Source organism: Erpetoichthys calabaricus, chromosome 1 (genome assembly GCF_900747795.2).
Source record: "Erpetoichthys calabaricus chromosome 1, fErpCal1.3, whole genome shotgun sequence".
Classification (NCBI taxonomy): domain Eukaryota; kingdom Metazoa; phylum Chordata; class Cladistia; order Polypteriformes; family Polypteridae; genus Erpetoichthys; species Erpetoichthys calabaricus.
The window spans coordinates 299,277,217-299,304,121 of NC_041394.2; the positions used below are offsets into that span (position 1 = coordinate 299,277,217).

General features: G+C 39.7%; 1 protein-coding gene across 1 annotated transcript in view; it reads right to left on the reverse strand.

The window, feature by feature from the left end:
• ppp1r12a (protein phosphatase 1, regulatory subunit 12A) overlaps positions 1–26,629 on the reverse strand; it is a 355,094-nt gene extending 328,465 nt beyond the window's left edge. The window contains 1 exon segment of the mRNA XM_051934734.1: positions 26,354–26,629. Coding sequence (XP_051790694.1) covers positions 26,354–26,590 — 237 coding nt within the window. The 5' untranslated portion in view covers positions 26,591–26,629.
• Positions 26,630–26,905: the final 276 nt, after the last annotated feature.

Here is a 26,905-nt window from a genome sequence, read left to right on the forward strand (position 1 = left end):
GAACCAATTTAGCATTTCCATTTAACCTAACTGCATTTCTTTAAACTGTTGGAGGAAATGAGAGCACTCGGGGGAAACCCTGAGAACATGTAAACACCACATATTTAATATCCATTATATTTTTGCATATTGCTGTAACAGAAGTTATTACATATATACAAAGCCTCAAACCTGCTTAATTGGGACTCATGAAACGACCGGCACATAGCGGAGTAGAAGTGGATGCAAGGCAGGAAACAACCCTGAACTACAAAAACAAGTGTACTAACCACATCATATAGAATGTGTTCCAAATTGAACTATAAACAACCAATTTAAAAAAAATGCAATATATTAGAACTCATCTGTACTTTTCATAGAATCTGTCATAATGCAAAGCACTGCAAACATCACTACATTTTTGCATGTCTGGAACCTTCCTTGAACAAGACAACAGTCTGGCAAGGTATTTTAATCTTATATTCTTGTAAGAGTGTCATAAATACCAATAGTTCTTTGTGCTTTCAATTTCCTGAGTTTTTTCTATAGACTAAATAAAGGTGCCTTGAACCTTTGCTCGAGCTCAAAGTCTTCTGTCCGTCTGTGATCCCTGACCATTTATAAAAAGTAAAAAGGGCTTTTCACATGTAGCTGTTGCTTAGATTATCTACTTGCTTAACTTGTTCTATTAGGAGGGTGATGGGAGCACCATATGCACAGTTAAAAAAAAACAGGGCCCAACCAATATTGTTAGTTTGGAGTGATGATGATATGGATGGAAATAAAGACGACCAGTTATCAATAAATATTGTACCGATATTGTGTGTGTTTCAGTACTAGGTTTCCTAAAGAAAACAAATGATGTTTTCACATGAACAAGTTTTAAACTTAATATTTAAACCAGTGCTTTATTTTACACTATAGGTCATGATCTGGGTTGCACACATTTTTGTGATGGGTAGGCGCACATGATTGTAGAGAATAATTCTCTCACTTTATTCCTCATCCTATACCATTAGTCAAGTGACAAAGTGATCATTTATAAACTCCTCTCAAAAATCATCATATCCTTGTACCACTCTTGCCATAAAAATAAAAATATTGTTCTCAGCTTTACAAAAGCTTATACTAGGCATTCCCCAGGAATCTAGTTCCTGCCTTGAATGCCAATTGTTTTAACAATATTTTTACTTTCCACTTTCCTTTTTTAGAAATATCCATTGGAGAAATATGCTTGAACAGAAACAAACTCTTACTGTTTATTACAAGACCACTGTTATTTGTCATATGTGTGGTCCTTCTGTCATTACAATAGTAATCTTCTTTTTGGGTCCTAGTATGATAAATTTCTTATTTGAGTCCTCACAGATTACAAAGTTTAAGAACACCTGATTTAAACAGGTTATATGACCTGTTTAATATATAATGGTTATATGTTTTTTTTTTTTTTTTAAATGATGGCAAAGCACAGAGGCACCTGTAATTCTGTGAGCTCAAGTATCTAATTGTTACATTGAGGCTTATAAAGATAATATAGCTCATTTTAATTTTAAACCACTTCTGACCACCAAAAATATCTCCAATCAAAAATGTGTACAAACTGCGTAAATCTGAAAATGCTGCATATTTAATACAGGTGCATCTCAATAAATTAGAATATAATTGAAAAGTTCATTTATTTCAGTGATTCAATTCAAGAAGTGAAACTCATATTATATATATTCATTACACACAGCGATATATTTCAAGTGTTCTTTTCATTTTACTAACCCAGCCACAGGGGATACACAAACCAGTGTTTGTGCCAGTCCCAAGCCCAGATAAATGGGGAGGGTTACGTCAAGAAGGGCATCCAGTGTAAAATTTTGCCAAGTCAATATGTGGACAACAATACAAATTTCCATACCGGATCGGTCGAGCCCCGGGATAACAACGACCATCACCAGTACTGTTAGCAAACAGGGTGCTGGCAGAAATTGGGCTACTGTTGGCCGAAGAAGACGACGAAGGAGGAGAAGAAGAGGGGGGAAGACATGTCCGGAGGCAGGAGGAGAAGAGGAAGAACTCTGAATGTTGGCAGTATGACTGGTAAAGGGAGAGAGTTAGCCGATATAATGGAGAGAAGGAAGGTTGACATATTGTGCGTGAAAGAGACTAAATGGAAGGGGAAAGGCCAGGTGGTTCGGAGGTGGATTCAAATTCTTCTATTATGGGGTGGATGGGAGGAGAAATGGGGCAGGGGTTTTTCTGAAGGAACAGTATGTCAAGAGTGTTCTGGAGGTGAAAAGTGTCAAACAGTGTAATGATTATGAAGCTGCAAATTGGAGGTGTGATAATGAATGTTGTTAGTGCATATGCCCGATAAGTTGGGTGTGCAATGGATGAGAAAGAAGATTTTTGGAGTGAGTTGAACTGATGAACAGTATACCCAAGGGACAGAAAGTGGTGATTGGAGCAGATTTCAATGGACATGTTGGTGAAGGGAATAGAGGAGACGAGGAGGTGAAGGGTAGGTATGGTGTCAAGGAGAAGAATGAAGAAGGTCAGAGGATAGTGGATTTTGCCAAAAGGTTGGACATGGCTGTGGTGAATACGTATTTTAAGAAGAGGGAGGAACATAGGGTTACGTACAAGAGTGAAGGAAGATGCACAAAGGTAGATTACATCCTATGCAGAACAGTCGATCTGAAGGAGATTGAAGATGCAAAGTGGTAGCAGGGCAAAGTGTAGTTAAGCAGCATAGGATGGTGGTCTGTAAGATGATGTTAGAGATCAAGAAGAGGAGGAGGAGAGTGAGGACACAGCAAAAGATCAAATGGTGGAAGTTGAAAAAGTAAGATTGCAAGGTTGAGTTTAGGGAGAATGTGACACAGGCACTGGGTGGTAGTGAAGAATTACCAGACAATTGGGAAACCACAGCAGATGTAACAAGGGTGACAGCAAGAAGGGTGCTTGGCGTGACATCTGGAAAGAGGAAGGAGGAAAAGGAAACCTGGTGGTGGAATGGGGAAGTATAGCAGAGTATACAGAGGAAGAGGATGGCAAAGAAGAAGTGGGATATTCAGAGAAATGCAGAAAGTAGACAACAGTACAAGGAGAGAAGGCTCAATGTGAAGAGAGAGGTGGCAAAAAGGCTAAAGAAAAGGTGTATGATGAGTTGTATGAGAGGTTGGACACTAAGGAGGGAGAAAAGGACCTGTACCGACTGGCTAGAAATAGGGACCAAGCTGGAAAAGATGTGCAGCAGGTTAGGGTGATAAAGGATAAAGAAGGAAATATACTCACAAGCGAGGAGAGTGTGTTGAGCAGATGGAAAGAGTACTTTGACAGGCTGATGAATGGAGAGAGAGAGAGAGATTGGATGATGTGGAGAGTGAATCAGAAGTGCAACGGATTAGCAAGGAGGAGGTAAGGACAGCGATGAAGAGGACGAAAAAAAAGGAAGGGCCGTTGGTCCAGATGACTTACCTGTGGAAGCATGGAGATGTTTAGGAGAGACAGCAGTGGAGTTTTTAACCAGATTGTTTAATGGAATCTTGGAAAGTGAGAGAATGCCTGAGGAATGGAGAAATAGTGTACAGTAATCCCTCCTCCATCGCGGGGGTTGCGTTCCAGAGCCACCCGCGAAATAAGAAAATCCGCTAAGTAGAAACCATATGTTTATATGGTTATTTTTATATTGTCATGCTTGGGTCACAGATTTGCGCAGAAACACAGGAGGTTGTAGAGAGACAGGAACGTTATTCAAACACTGCAAACAAACATTTGTCTCTTTTTCAAAAGTTTAAACTGTGCTCCATGACAAGACAGAGATGACAGTTCCATCTCACAATTAAAAGAATGCAAACATATCTTCCTCTTCAAAGGAAACAGAGGGTAAAGCAAACAAATCAATAGGGCTGTTTGGCTCTTAAGTATGCGAAGCACCGCCGGTACAAAGCTGTTGAAGGCGGCAGCTCACACCCCCTCCGTCAGGAGCAGGGAGAGAGAGAGAGAGAGAGAGAGAGAGAGAGAGAAGCAAAGTCAAAAATCAATACGTGCCCTTTGAGCTTTTAAGTATGCAAAGCACCGTGCAGCATACTTAAAAGCTGCACACAGACGGTAGCAACGTGAAGATAATCTTTCAGCATTTTTAGACGAGCTTCCGTATCATCTAGGTGTGCGAACAGCCCCCCTGCTCACACCCCCTACGTCAGGATCACAGATAGTCAGCGCAAGAGAGAGAGAAAGAAAAGTAAGTTGGGTAGCTTCTCAGCCATCTGCCAATAGCGTCCCTTGTATGAAATCAACTGGGCAAACCAACTGAGGAAGCATGTACCAGAAATTAAAAGACCTATTGTCCGCAGAAATCCGCGAACCAGCAAAAAATCCGCGACATATATTTAAATATGCTTACATATAAAATCCGCGATAGAGTGAAGCCGCGAAAGGCGAAGCGCGATATAGCGAGGGATCACTGTATTGGTGCTGATATTTAAGAATAACAGGGATGTGCAGGACTGTAGTAACTACAGGGGTATAAAATTGATGAGTCACAGCATGAAGTTATGGGAAAGAGTAGTGGAAGCTAGGTTAAGAAATGAGGTGATGATTAGCGAGTAAGCAGTATGATTTCATGCCAAGAAACGGCACCACAGATGCGATGTTTGCTCCGAAGATGTTGATGGAAAAGTATAGAGAAGGCCAGAGGGAGTTGCATTGCGTCTTTGTGGACCTTGAGAAAGAATATGATAGGGTGCATCGAGAGGAGCTGTGGTATTGTATGAGGAAGACGGGAGTGGCAGAGAAGTACGTAAGAGTTGTACAGGATATGTACGAGGGAAGTGCGATGGCGGTGAGGTCTGAGGTAGGAGTGAAGGATGCATTCAAGGTGGAGGTGGGATTACATCAGGGATCAGCTCTGAGCCTTTTCATATTTGCAATGGTGATGGACAGGTTGACAGACGAGATTAGACAGGAGTCCCCGTGGACTATGATGTTTGCCGACAACATTGTGATCTGTAGCGATAGTAGGAAGCAGGTTGAGGAGACCCTGCAGAGGTGGAGATATGCTATTGAGAGGAGAGGAATGAAGGTCAGAAGGAACAAGACAGAATACATGTGTGTAAATGATTGTAAGGCCTAATGATCCAGACTGAGAGACCATTTAAAGGCTCAGGACACCTTTGCAGGTGTTTTGAGTTAATTAGCTGAGTGGAGTGTGCCACCATGAGTTTACAATATTGAACTTTTTCACAATATTCTAATTTTCTGAGATAATGAATTTTGGGTTTTCATTAGCTATAAGCCATAATCAGCAAATTGAAAAGAAATAAATGTTTGAAATTTATCACTGTGTGTAATGAATCTATAGGAGTTTCACTTTTTAAATTGGATTACTGAAATAAATTAACTTTTCAACGATATTCAAATTTATTGAGATGCACCTGCACAAGTGTGAATAAGGAAAAGAATGCTATATGTATACTTACTTGTAACTTGTTGTACTTCATCCCCTGTCCAGATAAATAACAAAGAAAATTCAGTAATTGAAGTACTTAACTGTGGGAACCCAATTATGCAAATATAGCAAGTGAGTTTGTATAACACTGAATGAAGGACAGCATCCATTCCTTATTACAGTGTCACTCCAGCACAAAGTTCTCTCACTCATCCTGAACCAATTTAGAGCTAGTAATCAGCCTAAACTGCACATCTTTGGGATGTGGGTTAGCTCTGCTACATCATCTCTCCAGATTCTGGAGTTCTAATCTCCACTGTGAAGACTTTGCATGTTCTCTCTGCAGCATTTGTTTGGTTTCCTGCCCAATTCAAAAGACATACCGGCTCCTTGTGAAGACATGAGTGTGTTGCTGTACACCAAACTTAACTGGATTAGGCAAGATAATAAAACACAGCACATAACAACCTGCTTCACTGAAACAATGACAGAATTGTCACAGAAACCAAATTCAAAATATGTACCATGGGATTTTACTCATCATTAAAAGTAGTAATAATCCTTAAACTGATGTAGCATACGAGTCACAGGCATGGCAAAATATGAAAATGTTCAGAGACTCCGATTTGGAGAGGTATGCAACAGCAGTGCCTAGACTCATCAAAACCGTGTGAATGACCTGTGTGCCTATGAAAACAATCCACTCATTTCCTAACACAAAACCATGGATTAAGGCTTGCACTAATGTACTTCAGGTTAGCAACATGAATCCTTCCCAGAAGTAACGGCACAAATTCACAGCAGCACTTAAGAGTTCCAAAAAGTCAATACCAGATAGGCAGGAAACTCAATATAATAGCATCCATGATGCGCATAGGATGTTGCAAAACATATAGATACTTAAGAGATGATGAACTAAAATCCAAATGTATCCATGGTTTCACTATACTGTACACTTGCTTTAATAGTGACAAGAAAGTTTCTCCTGCACAAGTTCCTATAGCAATGCATGGTTCAAGTCTTAAGTTTCTATGGGTGCCATAAGGAGGATTTTAATGAATCAATGACATTAAAGCACCCAATTTGGTTGAATATATCAGGGCTTGCCTTAAAAACCACAAGTCTAAGAATGTGCACACTGCAAGTTTGTGAACGTGAACACGAGAACGAGAACTGGAGACTGTAGTGAGTACAAGGCAGCCTGCTACCCTCTAAGGAGGGTTGTGAAAAACGCAAAGAGTTAGTACAAGGAGAAAGGGGTGTCTACCTTTCATCTGCAGGACAGCAGATGAATATGGCAGCGACTACAGATCATTACAGACTTGAGGTAAACCCATAATGTGTGTTGACTTCTCTTTCTGGTGACCTGAATGCTTTCTATGCACGGTTTCACATTAACAGAGCTAACACTAATTTGACACTTAGTGAGGATAATAGAGCAAGCATTAGCACCGCTCAGAATAGCAGAGTTGCAATCTCCGTTTCACAGCTCGATGTTCTTTGTGCTCTGAGGTAGGTGAACTGCAGGAAAGCACCAGGTCCAGATGGAATCTCTGAGCACATTCTTAAATCATGCGCCAATCAGTTAGATGGAGTGTTACCATCCATCCATCCATCCATCCATCCTCAGTGACTCTTTAGCGAAGTCAGTGGTTCCTACCCATTTTTTAAAAAAATCTTATTGTACCCATACCGAAAACTCCACAAACCAATGTGCCTTAATGATTACTGCCCTGTAGTACCCACGTCATGAAGTGCTTCGAAGAGACTGTTAAAGACTCCATCTTCTCCTTACTTCTAAGGGACTTTGATCCACTCCAGTTTGCATACCGTACAAACAGGTCTACAGATGACACCATCGCACTTATTCTGCGCACCTCTTTGTCCTACATAAACAGCAACAAGGGGAATTATGTAAGATTGTTGTTTATAGACTACAGCTCGGCCTTTGACACCATTGTCTCCCGCTTACTGGCCACAAAGTTTAAAGATATGGGACTGAACACGCCACTCTGTGAATAGGTGCTGGACTTCTATCAGACAGGCCTCAGGTGGCGACAGCAGGAAACTGCTTCTCCAACACTATCATTTCTATAAATTCCACAAGGCTATGTAACGAGTCCATGACCTGTACTCCCTTTACACACCCGATTGTGTGGCCAAGCACAGCTCTAACACCATTGTTAAGTTTGCTGATGTCACAGTGATCTTAAGCCTCATTTCCAACAATGACGATGAGGCCTAGCTGGACAAGGCAGAGAATGTGACAGTATGGTGCCAGGCTCATAACCTCTCACTGAATGTCAGCAAGACCAAGGAGCTAGTGGTGGACTTCAAGCAGAAGCAGCAGCAGATTCACAGGCCCATCAGCATAAATGGATTTCCTGTTGAGAAGATGAGTGGGTTCAAGCACCTGGGTGTGGAAATTACCAAGGACCAGACACAATCCCAGAACACAAACTTTGGTAATGCTATTTTACCTTCCTAACCCGAGGCAGCTGAGGAAATTATAAAAGTCACATTAATTATACTGAATTGTTTTTACAATGGTGCCATTAACAGCATCCTAACACAGAGCTGCACATCATGGTTTAAGAATTGATCAGTCCAAGATCACAAAGCCCTGCAGAGAGTGGCGCATTCAGCAGTGCGCAGCTTAAGTTCAGCATTGCCGTCTCTGCAGGACATCTACACCAAGTGCTGTAGGACCAGGGTAAGCAGATAGACTCAAGAGAACCATATACCCTCGGGCCATCAGGATCCTGAACTCTTACATGGCAAACATACATCTGAACCTAAAACTCATACCACACTCACTTTAACTTACTGCATAGTCAATTTATACTTTCTACTGCTTCAGAATTTAACTTGGTTAATTTTATAACCTCTATGTTAATTTTTTATTTATTCTATTGTGTGTTTGCTTTGGAGTAGGCTGGATTTATTTCACTGAATGTACATATATAACTATGTGTGACGAATAAAACTCTTCAATCTTGAATCTGGTACTTTGCATACCCTTATAACAGTTCCAAAGAGGAGGACCAACCCCTGAACATCCTACCATCCTAACACACCTGGACAAGAAAAACTGCTATTTTAAAGTTTGCTGTTAAAGGAAACTTTTATTCCACCAAAACTAATCACAAAGCTCCTAGACTTGGAACTCGGTGACACCATCTGCAACTGGATTCTGTATTTCCTAACTGCATGAGAAAACTGGAGGAAAACTGGAAGCATCACTTCCTCTACACTGATCATAAAAATCAGGCTCTCCACAGTATAGTCTGCTGCGTAATCCTGTCGAAGTCCATGTTCAACTATGCCTGTTCAGTCAGATATAGCTCCAAGTTCATCATTAAATTTGCAGATGTCACCGCCATCATTAACAAAGAAGCTGGTCATGGAATTTATGAAGGAGATGGGGATGTTGTGAGGAGAGCAGAATTTCCAAACCCACAAACCCTCTACCCAACTCCTCTACTTGGAATCACCATCATCAATAACAATCTAAAGTGGACACAGCACAATTGTGCTATTGTCAACAAGGCTCACCAATGCCTTTACTTGATAAGATATTTGAGAAAAGCCCAGCTGTCGCCACTTATGCTCACCAACCTCTAAAGCTGCACAGTGGAATCGATCTTCCCTGGATATACAGTACTATAGTATAATAAGCTAGTACAGAATCTACTCAGCTCTGGACCACGAGGAATTACCCAGGATATTACTGACATCCAACTCCCTTCTGCTCATGACATATAAAACATAATGATTTACCTTATTAATGCAATATCAAAAGACCTCAGCAATTCTGCACTGTCACATTTGGCCTTTCTAGTAGAGGGCCAGAAAGCCTTCAAATAGTTAACCAAAAATCAGGAGTGTTGTGGAGACAATGATTATATTTTTTTTTATTATGTACATTAAAGAAACAACAACAAATAATAATATATTGAACAATTACTATAAAAGTTGAATAAATCGGACCCTGCAGCTGTATGAATAAAAGGTAAAGTACAACTTCCAGTTAATGGAAATAGCCCAAAACTTGACAGAAATCTAGGTTTTGTACCTTATACGAGTATACAAAATCAAGTTATCACGTTTACATACATACATACATACAATACAATACAATACCAAAAATGGTATTTTCGGACTCCAGGAGGTCTAAAACGTCACGATTCATCAAAATCTCGAAATTGAATTTTTGGAGGATTCCACTCCTTTCCCAATACTTTGTATACGAGAAAGTAAAAAAGATGACAGATGATTAAACTAGTATTTTCCAACAAAAGATGGGAAGATGGGGATGTGGGGAAATAAAATTCTAATGTAATTAACTTTACGATTTTTTATTTATTTATTTATTTAAATAGTGCTTTAATTCAAAAATGTGGAAGTACTTTCCATTTAACAAAAGGATGCAATTTAAAAACAAACAGCGCAAAGTTATATTTATTTAAACAAATATTTAATGTCAAACTGAGGCCTATAAATAAAAGGCTACAACCAATAACTTGCTGAAAATAAACTCAAACTGCAGAAGATAAGGTTTAAGTACAAAATAATCTTTAAATGTCCTACCTAGGGTCACAATTGCGGCAATGTCTCTTCCTGACCCAAAGGCAGTTGTTCTTAAAACACCGTAACCATAATCAATTTTTACGGCTTTGAGAAGCTTATGGAGCATGGCAACAACTTCACCTTACTGACTGGTCCACATGGGGTAGTATCAGTGAAACCAATTGGTTGTTTAGTGTTGGGTGTACACATTTTCTTTACATATGCATTTTAATTATAAACAGATAGACAGACACTTTATTAATCCCAAGGGGAAATTCACATACTCCAGCAGGAGTAATAAAAAAAAATGCAGGTGAGAACAGACAATAACTCTGAATAATGTTAACGTTTAACCCCAACCCAAAGGGGTGGAATTGAAGAGTCGCATAGTTTGGGGGAGGAATGATCTTCTCAGTCTGTCAGTGGAGCAGGACAGTGACAGCAGTCTGTTGCTGAAGCTGCTCTTCTGTCTGGAGATGATACTGTTTAGTGGATGCAGTGGATTTTCCATAATTGATAGGAGCCTGCTGAGTGCCTGTCGCTCTGACACAGATGTCAAGCTGTCCAGCTCCATGCCAACAATGGATTACAAAAGTGGTAATGCTGCAAATATTTTTGCCTTTGACGATTTTATTGCTTTATTAAAGAGGTGTGATTCTTCCAATCCAAACTTGAAAATTAGGCCACTAACCAGCCAAAACAAATAACCTAATCAAAATATTCTATGCCTCCCCAGGGGCCTCATGTATGAACGGTGCATATGCACAGAAATGTTGCGTATGAACGTTTCCATGCTCAAATCGCGATGTATAAAACCTAAACTTGGCATAAAGCCACGCACATTTCCACGATACCTCATACCCTGGCGTACGCAAGTTCTCCGCTCGGTTTTGCAGACTGGCGGCACCCAGCGTCAAAGCAGTGCTACTGTTCCTGTGTGGTCACCCTTTCTTTCTTAGACCCACATTCCTGACGCGGCTTTATAAATACACTGAAACTAACTGCATATTGTTTATTAGTGTAATGCATCTGATTGTACCTGTAGCAATATAATGGTCCAGGGAATAGCCATAGTATTCCAAATACCATAACTGCTTTAGCATTTTTACACTCACTGCATCTTCTTCTTCTTCTTTCAGTTGCCCCCGTTAAGGGTTGCCACAGCGGATCATCTTTTTCCATGTTACTCTCACTGCACCACTCTGAGTATTTATATCACTGTATCTGAGTGGGGAAACACAGCAGCAGACGATCGGAAAGAGAATTATCGGTATACAGTTTCAAGCACACACTATCTCAGCCACAACACGTCAAAGCCTTTCCTGTACGGACCTTGCGTTTCAGAAACAGTTTCATCCCAAGAACTATAAACGCACTCAATCAGTCCATCAAGTGCTCCTTGTAGAACTGTTTGTACTTATAAGTACAATTACCCCACTGTAAACTTGCACTACAGTTATAATATTGCACAACCTGCGCCACTTTATAAAGCGCTTATTATGACGACATCATTTTTAAGATGAAATGCAGTAAAATATGTTGCTTATAGTATACAGATAAAACTAACTTCATTTAAATAATCTGTATTGTTAATAATTAAACATGTGAGGACACAGTGCCGCAGCGCTAGCTAGTTCACGGATAGCTCCTGCCTTGCGCTGTATTATTGCTGGTGCTGACGCAACACTGGAAGGATAGACGGATAGAATAATTAAACATGTACTACGAAGATATTTCAATGTTCCTTAGAGGTTTTGAAGAATCTGCGTTCTAAGCTTACAGATGGCTTAATGTCTATTACAGAGCTGATTGTGTGGCAATTGGGTATTTGGAGAAAGAAAAGTAAGGACAGGAATTGGAGGTTAGTACGTTTGAAAGAGACAGTACTTCTGTAATAAATTATTTCATCGAAGGTCGCACATGGCTCAGCAAGCCTCTTGCGTGAGATATGAACAATCACTGTGCCACTGTGTTCCCATGTTTAATAACATGCTTTCATTCCTGTCATCATGAAAAAGATATCACGTATACATCTCAGCATTTTAATTATTCAGAGAGCTGTAATATCACAAATGTAATGGATTCTGTGTCCTGTCGGAAAAAGAGAAAGAACGGAAGCACGTAGTGATTCACACACAGAGCACATAGAAGATCAAAACACAGAACAAAGCATTTAACGTGCTACTTGAGAAACTAGTAAAATAAACGATTTAAAGATGAAGTTTATGATGTTCTACTTTAATGACAAAATAAACTACGTGATTAAAGTGGAAATTTCGAGATTAAAGTTGACATTTCGTGCTTTTTTCCCCCACTGTGCGCCTATTTTTTTTCTCTGTACCCTAATAAGCTTTCATATGACACTCAGACGGTCCGCTGTGAGTCGCCTTTTCACGGCGACTTTGATATGTGATTTCTTTTTTATTTCGGGCACTGTGCGACTTTGTGAACTTGAGCTTTCGAGTTTCTCCGACACTATGTCACTCGATCAACTTTCTTTTGTTGATTATACCACTGTTTAAACCAACAAATAGTACGTTTTTCCTTTGCCTCCACTTGGTATTCGCTGAAATTCTTATATTTTCCCCCGTGCTTTTCCCATTGTCTTTTCCCAGAAGGTTATTTATATTGATTTGCATATTCAAAGAGGCGTAATTCTGGGAGGAGTTGGGGCGGGACAGAAGGCACGTGCACGTGCGTTACTTTTCACGCTGATCGGGATTTATGTAGTGGAAGAACGTGAAAGTTTGCGTACGTACAGATTCCTGCATCTGGATTTTTCTGTGTGTACGCACATTCCTGCTTTTGTGCTTATGCCATGTTATAGTGCGAGTTCTACGCACTGCGTTATACATGAGGCCCCAGGTCTCTTCCCAAAGGCCAAAGACGGGAAAACCGCCATGGAAGCTCTACTCAGATTCTTGAGCGCCTCATACAGGAAAAATGAGCCCTAAAATATAGAAAGAAAGCAATTTCAGACACGTGTATCCTCAATCTCACTGCTACAGTCAAAACCCAAAGGTTTTATAGCCATAGTTGTGAAGAGAGACATACATATAGTTGTGCACCTAATTCCCAGCTTATTATTATTTAGTGCATCAAATGCACTAGTGCTGCTAGATTAGGAAACTGTTGATCAACTACATGATTAATGACACCTTAGCGCATGCAATAAAATGTTTATTCTCACACTTGGAACAACTGCTTTATCATCACCTTCACAAGCCAAATCACTTTTCCTTGAAGTGGACTTTGCGGATGTCCTTCAGAGCCAAAGGTCAAAGCACCCTAACTGGCTGCAAAAGTAATCCAACATAATACAGACATCACAGAGAAGGCCAAGACAATGATAATGTCAATATCCCCAAAAGTACAGGTGCATCCTTCAGGTGCACCAAGATGCCAATAAAAGCAAGAGTAAGGTCAAGTAAGGTCAGGTCAGATCAGGTTGGGAAGCATGTACTGGTACAGTGTGTTGCCACACCCAGCACATGACAAAACTGCTCGGGACCCTGGTTGGCAACCCCCCCCCCCCCGGCAGAAATGCGGTCCAGTCCCACCCTGCAGAAATGAACATCTATCTGCCACAGCCAGGTGTTACGCAAAAGTCCCCATGGCCTGGTCCAGCCACTTGGGTCCTCAACAATGAGGATCCTGCAGGCCGGATCACCATCAGGGAATTGCGCCACAAGGCCATAATGCCATAACTGACACTACCTTGACTACAAAGTCAAACCAGCGGTACCCCAAGGATTCTCCAAAGAGACACAGTACTGAAGGAGTCCAGTCTTCATCTCAGGTCACTGGATAGCGTCCATGTCTCGCAACTATATAACAAAACAGGAAGCAAATGGATTGTAAAGACTTGGACCTTCATCCTTGTGCATACATATCAGGAATGCTACTCACCCCTTTCCAGCGACCTCAAACTAATTTTCATGTTTTATTGTTTCAGATTCTAAACTTTACAACATATTAAAAATAAGAATTTTTCAATGTGCTGAAAAGAAAAAATTAAAACAGATTTAGGAAGTATTCATACACCTTGCAAATATAAGGTAACTTTGCTCAGATGGCATGTATTACCTAATCCACTAACACATTGAGTTGTGTCTACCTGTGTGGAAAATGAGTGGATCACCTGCTCAATTAATTTATGAAAGCAAATACCACACTACTCTTTCTAGGAGGTCCAACTTTAGAGATTTTCCAGAATACAAACAAAAATGAAGACAAAAAGAGCATGCAAAACAAGTTAAGGTTACACGATTCTATGCAGAAGCTTACATGTACCGTATTTTTCGCACCATAAGACGCACTTTTTTTTCCCCAAAAGAAGGTTGGAAATGTCTGTGCGTCTTATGGAGCGAATATTGCGTCACAGACCATGATGTGTAGTACCTGACAAAAGTCAACATCCAGGGGTAGAGGGCGACAAAACTCACTGTTACATTACAGGTATTCCCTCTGTGCTTGGAGGAATGTTAGACTTGTTGACTCGGCATCTAATCCTTGCGTGTGCGTGAGTTGCGAAATGTAAACAAATGTAAGCAAAGGCAAGATGGCATCGACATCTCATGAGGGAGCGAAGTGAGTGCAGAAAACAAAATACTCAGCAGACGATGTTTTGTGCATTATCACGGAGTCTGACTCTGATTTTTTAGAATCTGATTTTGTTGAGAGTGATCAAGAGATCGAACAAGAGAGTAAGGAACTGGCCAGCTGAGCATATTCATGCAGCCGATGCACCTATGGCAAGGTTCGTGTGGGAGTAATACCTAGACATTGATCCTTGGGAGCCAAACTGGCTACCGGACTTCACAAGACAGTATGGCTTGCTGTTGGACTTGACAGATTACCAGCCGCTGGACTACTTCAGGCTGTTCTTTCCTGAGGCTGCCTTTCAGCTACTGTCAGACGAGACAAACAGATATGCAGAGCAATTTTTTTGAATCGAGGGCTGTGCTTGCACCGCATTCTCGTTTTTCAAACTGGAAACCCACAACAAAACATGAGATGAAGGGCTTTGTGGCATTACAAATATAGATGGGACTAGACTGGCGATATAACTTCAGGGAGCATTGGTCCAAACGTGCTTTGTCCCCTGGTGGCTTTGGACAGGTTATGCCGCGTGATGATAGGTATGTGCTCCTGCAAAGTGATTGTGAGCAATTGAGCTTCATAAATTCTGACACTAGCGATGAGGAGTTCTTGGGGTTTCCATAAAACTAGAAGAGTGTTTGAACCTTAGTCTCTCCTTATTTGTTAATGACAGTGATGATGTTTCTCAATACCGCTATTGAATTTACATGGTTGAAATATTATTCTGCTATATTTTATTAAAACATATTAGTACACCATTTGGTTCAGAATATTTTTTTTCTCGTTTTCCTCCTCTAAACCTAGGTGCGTCTAATGGTCAGGTGCGTCTTATGGTGCAAAAAATATGGTAGTTATCTTTTTGTCTGTCAAATAAACTAAGTCTACATTAACATTTTCATACAAATTTTAGTTATTTTAGTTTGTTTTCTGTTGTATTATTTTGTACTTCAGATGTTAATAAAATAAGTAATTTGTCCAGGGTTGTCCAACCTTTTGCAAAGAACTAATTATAGAGAAACAGATTTAATGAAGGTTAAAAGACTTATCTTGAAAGCACTGAACATACCTCAGTATTCCATGCAGTTCAAACAGAAGTGGGGAAAAAAAATTTAAAAAATAAATAAAACTACAGCCACAACATCCTCCACACTACTACATTTTCATTTAAAAATGGTGTTTCCACACTAGCATTTTCAAATTGTTTACGAAAGTATCCTTGTCCACACTAATACAACCAAACATGCATACAAACATTAACCTACACAAGGTACGCAAAATCCCTGAAGGGATGGCAAAGCTACACGGTAATCTAAAAACTGTAGCAACTGGTAAATTAGCCTTTTTCACATGTATGTAACATTTAAATAGTGCAAAACACAATTTAAATGCATACAGGTAAGCAACACAACAAGCACCATGGAAAATAACTCCTCTATATCTTTGTTGGAATATGGTTTTCTTCCTTTAAGGGTGACCAATAACGGAATGAGTGGGATCCAATCAGAGAAGGGCTACATAATAGGCAGAAACAAAATCAGAGCACAATTAGAGTCTGCAATTTTAAAAGTCTAAATTTTGACCCATCCACATTACAAAACCAAGCTGGCATTTTCAAATGTTTATGGCTCTGAAGAGTGTCTCAAAAATTCTCAGTATTCAGAGGTTACAAATGTTGGGGTAGTTGGATGAAAGGCAAAAATATGAATTTAAGCCTGCATTTTTAGACAAACATGTAATAAAGTGTAGATGTAGCCTAGGGCTTGGTACCACTGATGTCACGATTTAATTCCAGTTCACAATGCCCTAATTCAAAATCAATTTTATCTTGATATATTAAATCAGATTACCATTATTTGTGCAATACTCAATTTGGTATCACAGGCTGCTATGAAAATTCCAACAATTGCCCGGTTACTCAGCCGAGTGAGGCACATTGAAAACTTCCCGCCGAAGTAGTACAGCTAGCCACATGCTTAAAGAGAAGCAAAGTTTACTGGACTTGCCAACACACAAACTTGTGACTGATTCAGTCATGTGACAGAACAGCATATTGGAAATGCTAGAAAGGTTTTTGGAACAGCAGCTAGCCAGCCATCTCAACAGCTCTACATATAAGCAGTGAGGTTATTTCTGGTGTGACAAGCAGGCAGCACGCTTGTCTGCAACACATCCTCCACAGGTGCAGAGTCTTTTTTAACTTAGTGGCATGCGATTGTCATGTAGGAATCTGCTGCCCTGGATGTTCAGTTGTCGCAAGTTTGTGCTACTCTCTCCATTGACCTGAGAGACATGGTGATTTTTTTGCTTAAGATCTTCATAAATCGTAGGTAAAATAAATTTCACTCATTTGCTTTCTGTTTGGTATAGCTGTCATGGTGCTGATCCAGCTGCCTCTTCCAGTTTTGGAAGCCTCTTGAACCCAACACCATTGATAACAATTGAATGAGCTGGCAGACTGGGACAAAACACGTGCTAAGCAACAGGATGGTGCAAAGTGCAAAAGTGCTTTTATTAACGAGAAGAAAGAAAAAAAAAAAGTCTGTGTCCAAAAGTACAGTTCTCAAAGTTCATAAACAATACATAAAAACAGTGGGAAAAAAAAATGTTTAAAACCAGGCTAAAAACAACCAGTAACTGGGTCATACGAGCCAAGCCCAACTCCTTCCAAGTCTTCCACCTCACCCATTGCTCGTTCAGCTGGGGAGACTTTGGGAACTACAGTCCTATCAATCCTGAACCCCGTCTTGGCTGCCTCCATCTTAGTCTACCTGACCACTCAGGGTCGGTCGTCCTCTGATCAACCTTCACACCCATGCAGTCTTCTGTCGGATCCTGGAGAGGACCCCACCTTGATCTCACCCACTCCTCAGTACAATCAGTGGGTACAATCTGTCCCTAGAGCGCCAATCCCTCGCAGGACACCTGACCACACTCTTCTCTCTCTCATAAAACCTACTATAGATTATTTTTTGTCAACTGAGATTATACAGATATAAATTAGAATATCATAGTAAAGTTCATTTCTGTAATTCAATTCAAAAAGCGAAACTCATATTATATAGATTCATTACACACAGAGTGATATTTCAAGCATTTATTTCTTTTCATTTTGCTGATGATGACTTATAGCTAATAAAAACCCAACATTCAGTATCTCAGAAAATTAGAATATTGTGAAAAAGTTAAATATTGTACACTCATGGTGTCACACTCCACTCAGCTAATTAACCCAAAACACCTGCAAAGGTGTCCTGAGCCTTTAAATGGTCACTCAGTCTGGTTCAGTAGGCCACACAAAGAGGGTCATCCACAAAAGGTCATTGCTAGAAAAGCTGGCTGTTCACAGAGTGCTGTATCCAAGCACATTAATGGAAAGTTGAGTGGAAGGAAAAAATGTGTCGGAAAAAGATGCACAAGAAACCGGGATAACCGCAGCCTTGAGAGGATTGTGAAGCACAGCCCATTCAGGAATTTGGGGGAGATTCACAAGGAGTGGACTGCAGCTGGAGTCAGTGCTTCAACAGCCACCACACAGACGTATCAGGGACATGGGCTACAACTGTTGCATTCCTTGTGTCAAGCCACTCCTGAACACAGACAACGTCAGAGGCGTCTTACCTGGGATAAGGAGAAAACAGACTGGACCAGGGGTCCTCGAACACGGTCCTGGAAGGCCGCAGTGGCTGCAGGTCTTTTGCTCCAACCTAATAGCTTAATAAGAAGCACTTATTGCTCAAGTAACACTTCTGCTTCACTTTAGTTGTCTCGCTTGTTAAGATTTTGAACTGTTATTGCTTATATTAGTCTTAAACAGCTGTATTATTGGTTTTGAATTGCTCCTAATTAGGAATAACATGCAAATGAGAAAAGAGACCAGCATTTCCCCATTTAGTTTGTTACCTTTTACACCTGTGTGTGTTTATCATGCACTATTGGGTTTAAGTAAATAATTGGAAGGAAAGTGAAGAGAAAAAAGGATTGAGAATTACTCATCCATTTTAGCCATCAAATCATTTGGATAATATCCTTAGAAAGGGGAAAAAAATCTAGGATATGAGAATGACCGGACATAGCAGAGTTAAAGCACTAACAAGCCATGAAATGAAGTTATTGGCAAGAATTGCTTTCTAATTAAGTACCCGGGTTAGAACAAAAACCTGCAGCCACTGCGGCCCTCCAGGACTGTGATTGAGGACCCCTGGACTGGACTGTTGCTCATTGCTCCAAAGTACTATTTTCAGATGAAAGTAAATTTTGCATTTCATTTGGAAATCAAGGTCCCAGAGTGAGTGAAGAGGCACAGAATCCAAGTTGCTTGAGGTCCAGTGTGAAGTTTCCACACTCAGTGAAGATTTGGGGAGCCATGTCATCTGCTGGTTTTGGTCCACTGCGATTTATCAAGCCCAAAGACAGTGCGGCTGTCTACCAGGAAATTTTAGAGCACTTCATGCTTCTTTCTGCTGACAAGCTTTATGGAGATGCCAAGTTCATTTTACAGCAGGACTTGGCACCTACCCATACTGCCAAAAGTACCAACACCTGGTTTAATGAACATGGTCATGGTATCACTGTGCTTCATTGGAGAGAATCTGTAGGAAATATATGGGGTATTGTCAAAAGAAAGATGAGAGACAACAGACTCAACAATGCAGATGAGCTGAAGGCTGCTATCAAAGCATTCTGGGCTTCCATAACACCTCAGCAGTGCCACAAACTGATCGCCTCCATGCCACAACACACTGATGCGGTGCTTCATGCAAAAAGAGCCCCGACCAAGTATTGAATGTGTACATGGACTTACTTTTCAGTCTACCAATATTTCTGTATTAAAAATATTTTATTGGTCTTATGTAATATTCTAATTATCTTAGATACTAAATTTTGAGTTTTAATCACCTGTAAGCCATAATCAACAAAATGAAAAGAAATAAAAGCTTGAAATATATCACTATATGTAATGAATCTATATAATGCACGAGTTTCACTTTTTGAATTGACTTACTGAAATAAATTAACTTTTTGATGATATTCTAATTTATTGAGATGCACCTGTATTTATGGAGGAAGCTGCGATAAATGATTTCTCAAACTTTTTATGTTACAACAAAACTTAACTTCTGAACTGCACAACGTTGAGGAGGACACACCAATTTATGCAGTCCTACATGCAGCCAGACCCTTCTCATTCAATGCAAGGTAGTAAAGTGCTTTTTCCATAAAAAGCCTTAACAGGTGTATTAGCAACATCTGGTAGATCAGTTGTCAAAAATGAAGATAAGCAAAAATGTACATATAGTAATTGAACAGGACAGAGATTTACAAGATCAATCTTGAGACAAACAATTGATATCAAATCATTCTAAATGAAAAGTAACAACACATCAATCTCCAAGGTAGACCATATTTAGGGCAAAGGGGTGGGGGGAAGAGGTACTGTGAAGCCCGTGCGCATAAAGCCGCCCTAACCCCCAACACAGACAGGAAGAACAAAGGTTCAACACACAACACCCGGTTTATTTACAGTGTTGTGCACAGTACACCAACACAACTCAGTCCCTTCTCTGCCACCAGTTCATCCACCTCCACTCCACAGGCTTTGTCTTCTTCCTCCAGACTCTGGCCATTGAGTAGAGTGAGGCGGCTCCCTGCCAGGTAGGGGCCGTGGCTGCTCATCACAGTACATTAATTTTTAACATTTAAGATGACCCACTTAAATGTTTTCAAATGCTCTCTCTGTCCTGGTGTCTACATAAACACAGGGAATTCCAGTTTCTGTATTACATCTTGCCTGAAGAAGGGGCCCAAGATACCTTGAAAGCTTGCATATTGTAATCTTTTTGGAACAGCAGGGACATAAGTTGGACACATAGCTCTGTGTGTGTGTGTGTGTGTGTGTATATATATATATATATATATATACACACACAAATATATATACATATATACATATACACACACACACACAAATATATATACATATATACATATACACACACACATTCCCTGCATTTCAAAAATGCAATGCCCCTGATTGATAGAATTTACATCAGACTTGCATAATTTATTTTGCAAGAAAGAAATTGGTGAGGAGAAAATAAAAGAATACAAAACTGTCCAACTAGAGCAGGCAGACTACACCATTTGGAACATTAGACCAATTTCACTTCAATTGCCATACTTATTTAAGGTCAAAACCAATTTGAATTGATCGTATTAAGAACACCACATTAAGTCTGAGGGCGGCACGGTGGAGCAGTGGTAGCGCTGCTGCCTCGCAGTTAGGAGACCCGGGTTCGCTTCCCGGGTCCTCCCTGCGTGGAGTTTGCATGTTCTCCCCGTGTCTGCGTGGGTTTCCTCCCACAGTCCAAAGACATGCAGGTTAGGTGGATTGGTGATTCTAAATTGGCCTTGGTGTGTGGGTGTGTTTGTGTGTGTCCTGCGGTGGGTTGGCACCCTGCCCGGGATTGGTTCCCTGCCTTGTGCCCTGTGTTGGCTGGGATTGGCTCCAGCAGACCCCCCGTGACCCTGTGTTCGGATTCAGAGGGTTGGAAAATGGACGGATGGACATTAAGTCTGAGCCCATGCAATCATCACCTTAGGTAGGATAAAGAAAAAATATTGTTTTCCTTGTTTTAAAAGTTATTACAGAGACAATGTCACCGAGCTATACCAACAGATCTGCATTTATTTTAAAAATGTATGCTTCACTTTGGAATGTAATTTTTATGTGGCAAATTCATATATATGATCATGAATGTAAAAAAAAAAATAACTGACTTGAAAAACACTAAACCTATCCTTCAACCAGATTATCTACCGCATATTCTCATCAAGATTATTTAAATTATGTTGTGCTAGAGAGTTTTACAACTGGCTGTACAAAATTAAGTCAGCCAAGACTCTGGAAATGATTTAAGAGCTTACCTGGCAGTGACCTCTAATAAGGGGTATAAAGCAACCTAACAACCTGAGACACTGGGTATGGAGTCAAAATGAGACTTAGGTGAAAAAGATCGAGTGGTACAAGAAGGATGCCATGGTCAAAAAGTGACATTTTGAAGGCAAAGAGGGGAAGTGGTTGAGGCTTCTTCATTGGGCATGTAGTGAGAGGTATCAACAGACCTGATTCAACAGATGCTTATGCAAGCCCAAAGAGGCTACAAAGGTGCTGCTTTGTCTATTCAGTTATACTTCTGTTTTCTTACATTTGCTTTGTACTTGTATCACTTTCTTGTGTATTATATTGACCACAGAGATCTTCTCTGCACTTTTTGACCTCTGTGGTGCTATACTGCGTGTAGGAGTTTACCTTGAGGTCCCTCTGCTTCTAGTGCACGTACAATGTCACAACAATTGGCACATGACTAATTTTTTACTTACACACTAGACTAAATGACCAAAAATACCCAGGCTGCCTTTAGTCTACCTTTTTGTATGTGATTATACAGGAGTCTATTCATTAACATTTTTTCAAGTGTGAACAAACACAGTAGCCCGGAAGACCATCTGCAACATCAAACTATGCATCTGTCTTACATCCAAACAAACCGTTCAGGGCTCGAGGTTAAAACAGGAAAGCTATATAGTTGACATAGCAAACTTTATGGTGCCTTTATCAAGTAGTTCCAACTACAGCAAGACTAGTGTATTGTAGCAACTGAAGGTTATCCAGTGTTTTGTCTTATTAGAAGGTTTTTGTACAAAGAAAAAATATGATTTTTATAAATAAGCAGGGACAGAACTGGCCTACTCTACATTACTTGGGATTGGAAACCTACGGATTAACAGATTCACTAGCAAAAAACGAACAGCAGGCCAAAACAAAAAAAAATTGTTATGACCTGATTCAGTCTAGTGTTGTTAAAGTCTGCACACTTTTTTTTTATGTCACTTAATAAATAATAACTACTGCACTCTATTAGCTCTGGTCTTTTACTTTCCAGATTTGGCATTTTATCTTTCAAGCAAATCAGAGTCCACAACTTTAAGGTTTTACTGATTTTAACATTTTCACAAGAGGCATCTTAAGTCTTCAATACAGCAAAGCCTCCACTGATTTGCAATTATAAAATGTACTGGTCATGCTACTGTAGAACATTCATGTATAATGCCTTCATTTATTGTGGTATTTTGTCTTAAGTGGTGGCATGTCACTATACTTATATCAGCCAGACATACAAGATTGAAATACAATGTACTCCAACACAAACAAAAAAACACAATATATACACATGTATTTGTGTGTGTGAATATTTAATATACACTTACATACATTATATAAATACATACATAAGCGTGTACCATATATACACACACATAATTCCTTAAACTTCAATTCTACTTTAGGTGTAAGAAAAAAATATATATAATTTAAAATTATTTCTAATAATTTTGTTATTTAATTTACTTTACCTTCTATACCTGTACAAGATACACTGAATTGTTGAGGGCTATCTTCAGTGGACATTCCATAATGTTAATAAATCACATAATACTGAAATACTGTACCTCATAAAATTGTAGCTAGACTGGGGAGTACACAGCAGTTTAGAAAGGTGGCAGCTGAGGAATGACTCCCCTTGTCTGCCATGGTTTCCATGCAATGTAATTTCAGGAATGTACAATGCAGACTATGACAGTTTGGAATGCTGCCACTCTTTTGATATCATCAGAACAAGCACATCACATACTCTAAACGTTCATGTCCTAATTTGATCGTGAGTTAACGTGTGCACATTTTAAAAACAATCTCTTTATGCCCAACTGTGTTTTATTAGTGCCTTACATCTTTCCCATATAGCAAAAGCTCAGTTGTTAGGCTATTTCATCCCAAAATAACAGGAGGAAAGAAAAAAAATTGTATGTAGAATTAGTATATACATTTCCGCTAGAATTAAAAGGACACACATATTGCTATTTATTAAATATGGTAAATTAAATATTTACAAAAAAACTTTCTAAACTTGAAAGCAATAAAAAAATATCATATACATACTAACCCTGCATACAAGTACCTTTAAACTTAACTAAAACTTGTTTGATTACACTAAACATCTGGTTCACCTGAATTCAAGACCAACAATGCAACTACTCTACTACAATCACTGGTTTACTAACTGTACTGCAACATATAAAACAATCTATGTACTACTATCATGTAGTATCCGATGGTTCCTTTTTATAAACATCATATAACCTACGAAAAAAGAAAAACGTCAGTTTACATGTTTCTTTAAGATCAACCACAAATGTTTAAATCTGTAACAATGTCAATGGGACCTTCTGCTACAAAGACCAAATACTACACAATCATTTATTATCATTACTGGTGGGATATGCATTTCATAGAAATACCTTGCTAGGTTTTATTGAATAACAACTTCAATAGCAATTAGGCCCCATTCTACCCAGTCTCTTAAAAAGCATCTTACAAACTAAAAGCCTCCCACCTCTCTCTTTTTAAAGCAATTCCTAAAATAAAAACTAATTAATTAAAAACACACAATTCAGTGTTATCTCAAGGCACTGATGTTAACATAGCTTCTACTCCTAAGCCATGAGGTAAACTCGTATGTTAAAAAAAATGATGAAATAAGACCTAGAAATATAAAATAGCATTTCCTTTTGTATTTTGAAACAATCTGCAACCCAAAACTAAATGTATTACCTAAATGAATGACTGCAAATAATGCATAACACATGATTCATAACGAAATAAAAAAAGAGTGCAAAAAGTCTTTTACCTTTGAAAGTATCAAAGATATAAATGTAACTCCTGCAGTATAAAGAACTAAATCAGAACAGTGAATGTGCAATAATGGCATATTTTAAATCAAAAAAGCTATTTCAAAGAGACAAAAGTAGCTTATTTTGTTTCTTCCTAAAACTGCCCAACTTTCCCAACATAAAAGTTCTGATCTAAAAATACCATAATTTTCTAACCACGTAACAACTGTATGCCCACCAACGTATCATTCAGGTTAATCCCCACTGACTCGCTGTATGTCCCTAACCAAATTATATAGGTTTCCTACATCTCCAGCCATTAAAAAAAAAATGGAACCAAACTATTTGTGATATAAAGTTTACTTTGAACACTAGATAGATACATACACAGGTAAAAGACAAAGACCCACTATGAAACTGTACTACATAAAAAGACCAGACCATTTTCATCCAACACAAGTTTGTTTTGCTTTTTGTTTTTAATGAAAGAATGCATCATTTTTGTGAAACATATTATACCAAGTAATGATACAAAAAGATGGTATAATGCAATAACCAATACACTCAATTATTATAGATGAAAAGTAGTTGCCCATAAGCTAATGCTAAAGGTGTTGTCAAATAAATACATTTGAATTAAAAGCACATGGAAAAACAGCAGGACAACCATCAGCACCATAAGCAAAAAAAAAAAATGTATCCTTGATTTATCATTACTTACTGGTTCAGAACAAATATGATAATGTGGATAGGTGAACTCTAAACTATATTGAGTTGGACAACGCTGAGAAATACAAATTATCTGTACTTAACGTGCAGCACTCCAAGGCAAGGGTTGATTTCTGCAACATTTAGACAATACTAACCCAATTCAGATCCCATGTAAGAAACTACGTGACCTTGAGCCTACAGACTTTTGAAAATCAAACATCTATTGTCAGGCTTAGACCAGGGTTACCCAAAGGGCCAGATGTAACGTAATCAACTGAATTACGACTCAACGCTCATCTCAGTATAGGTTTGTACTGTGCAACGCCTGCTGCATGAATTTGCAGTCTTATGCATTTACAATAAGTACAGAATTTATAAGTATTTTACGTGCTAAAAGAAAATGAATCTTTAACACTACAGGTGAAACACTGAATTAACCAGATATAAATATCATGCTTTCATATTGAGTTTTTCGAGGAATTCAGTAGGTTACAGAGAGAGAGAGATCGGGCATAATTCTCCAACACCCCCCCCCCCCCCCCCTTACCTAAACGGACAAGCACAGGACTGCGGCAATGAGCGTGCTGCCAACTTCCAATACTCAAAACAGAGAATTCCGCATACATCAACATGCTCAATGAAAACAACAAATAAAACTGCATAGATGACCCACAGTAGGTCGTACTCCGTATCCATGGAAGGATATATCAGGAAAATTCTAAATTTGCCCAACTCTTTCAATTGATCGCGCCTTTCTGAGCATTTATTTGCCACGAACTACCTGCACTTAAAACGGCACAGGCCAATCCAAGCCTTTAGCACACCCAAATCTTCTTAACCATACATTGACTTTTTCTTTTCACAAAGCCTTCAAACTGGAGTAACAACTGTACGATCCCTGCCGCGCGGCACTAGCGACGAACACCACCCCTCCACTGCCGCTGCCCAGATTCTCTAGTTTCTTGACACATTGGTACTCCACGTATAACCCGATAAATTCAGCAATCGCACTGGCCTCACCGGTTCAGAAAAACAGAAAAAAAACCCAGGTACACGTTAAGGCAGGGAGGGGTCGCGGCCGAGATGAAGCAAATTCTTTTGATTTTTGTGCACTACAACTCAAAGCAGAGCAGCTCTTCCAGCCCCTCCATAGTCGGCCCTCTACCGCTGCAGGGCGCATAAACCAATCTGCGCTGACACATACTGTATTTTTACTCTCTCTTTACAACCTTACGCTCCGAGGCTACCAGCACCAGCACACAGCAGCGGTTGCCTATTGGAAATATAAACACACCGCAACATGAAAAGTAGAAGGGAAGCAAAGACCTGGTGTAGGGCGGTGAGTCCGTCCACATTGGCGTAGTTGATGTCAGCGCCCCGGTCCAGTAACTTGAGCACTTCGTCCGTGTCACCGCTCGAGCAGGCGGCAAGGAAAACAGCGCCGTCGTCGAATTTAACTTTTGTCTTTTTCTTCTTAATGATGGGCGGCTCTAAGTCCGTTTCCGAGCCCAGCCATCGCTTTAGCTGCTCGTTCCGCTTCTGCTTGGCGTCCGCCATCTTCATCCCCCGTCCTGCCTTTAGCTTATCTTTTTTCTGAGGGAGGATATACTTTATACTGCCACTATCCCACAGCGCACTGAGGCGGGATACATTTGCATAACCTCGCGAGATGACTGGAGACGTGACTGTCATCGCTTGTTTCTGTTTGGTTGCGTGTTCGTACAAAACAAGCGGATTACGATTTGCGAAGCGGTAGTGGATTTTTTATCCTTTGGTTAATGTCTAAATGGCATTAACGTGGGATTTAGTCAGTAGTTCTTGGGATACTTGCAATTATGAGGATATTTTCTTTGTGTTATTTAAAAAGGTTTGACTCGC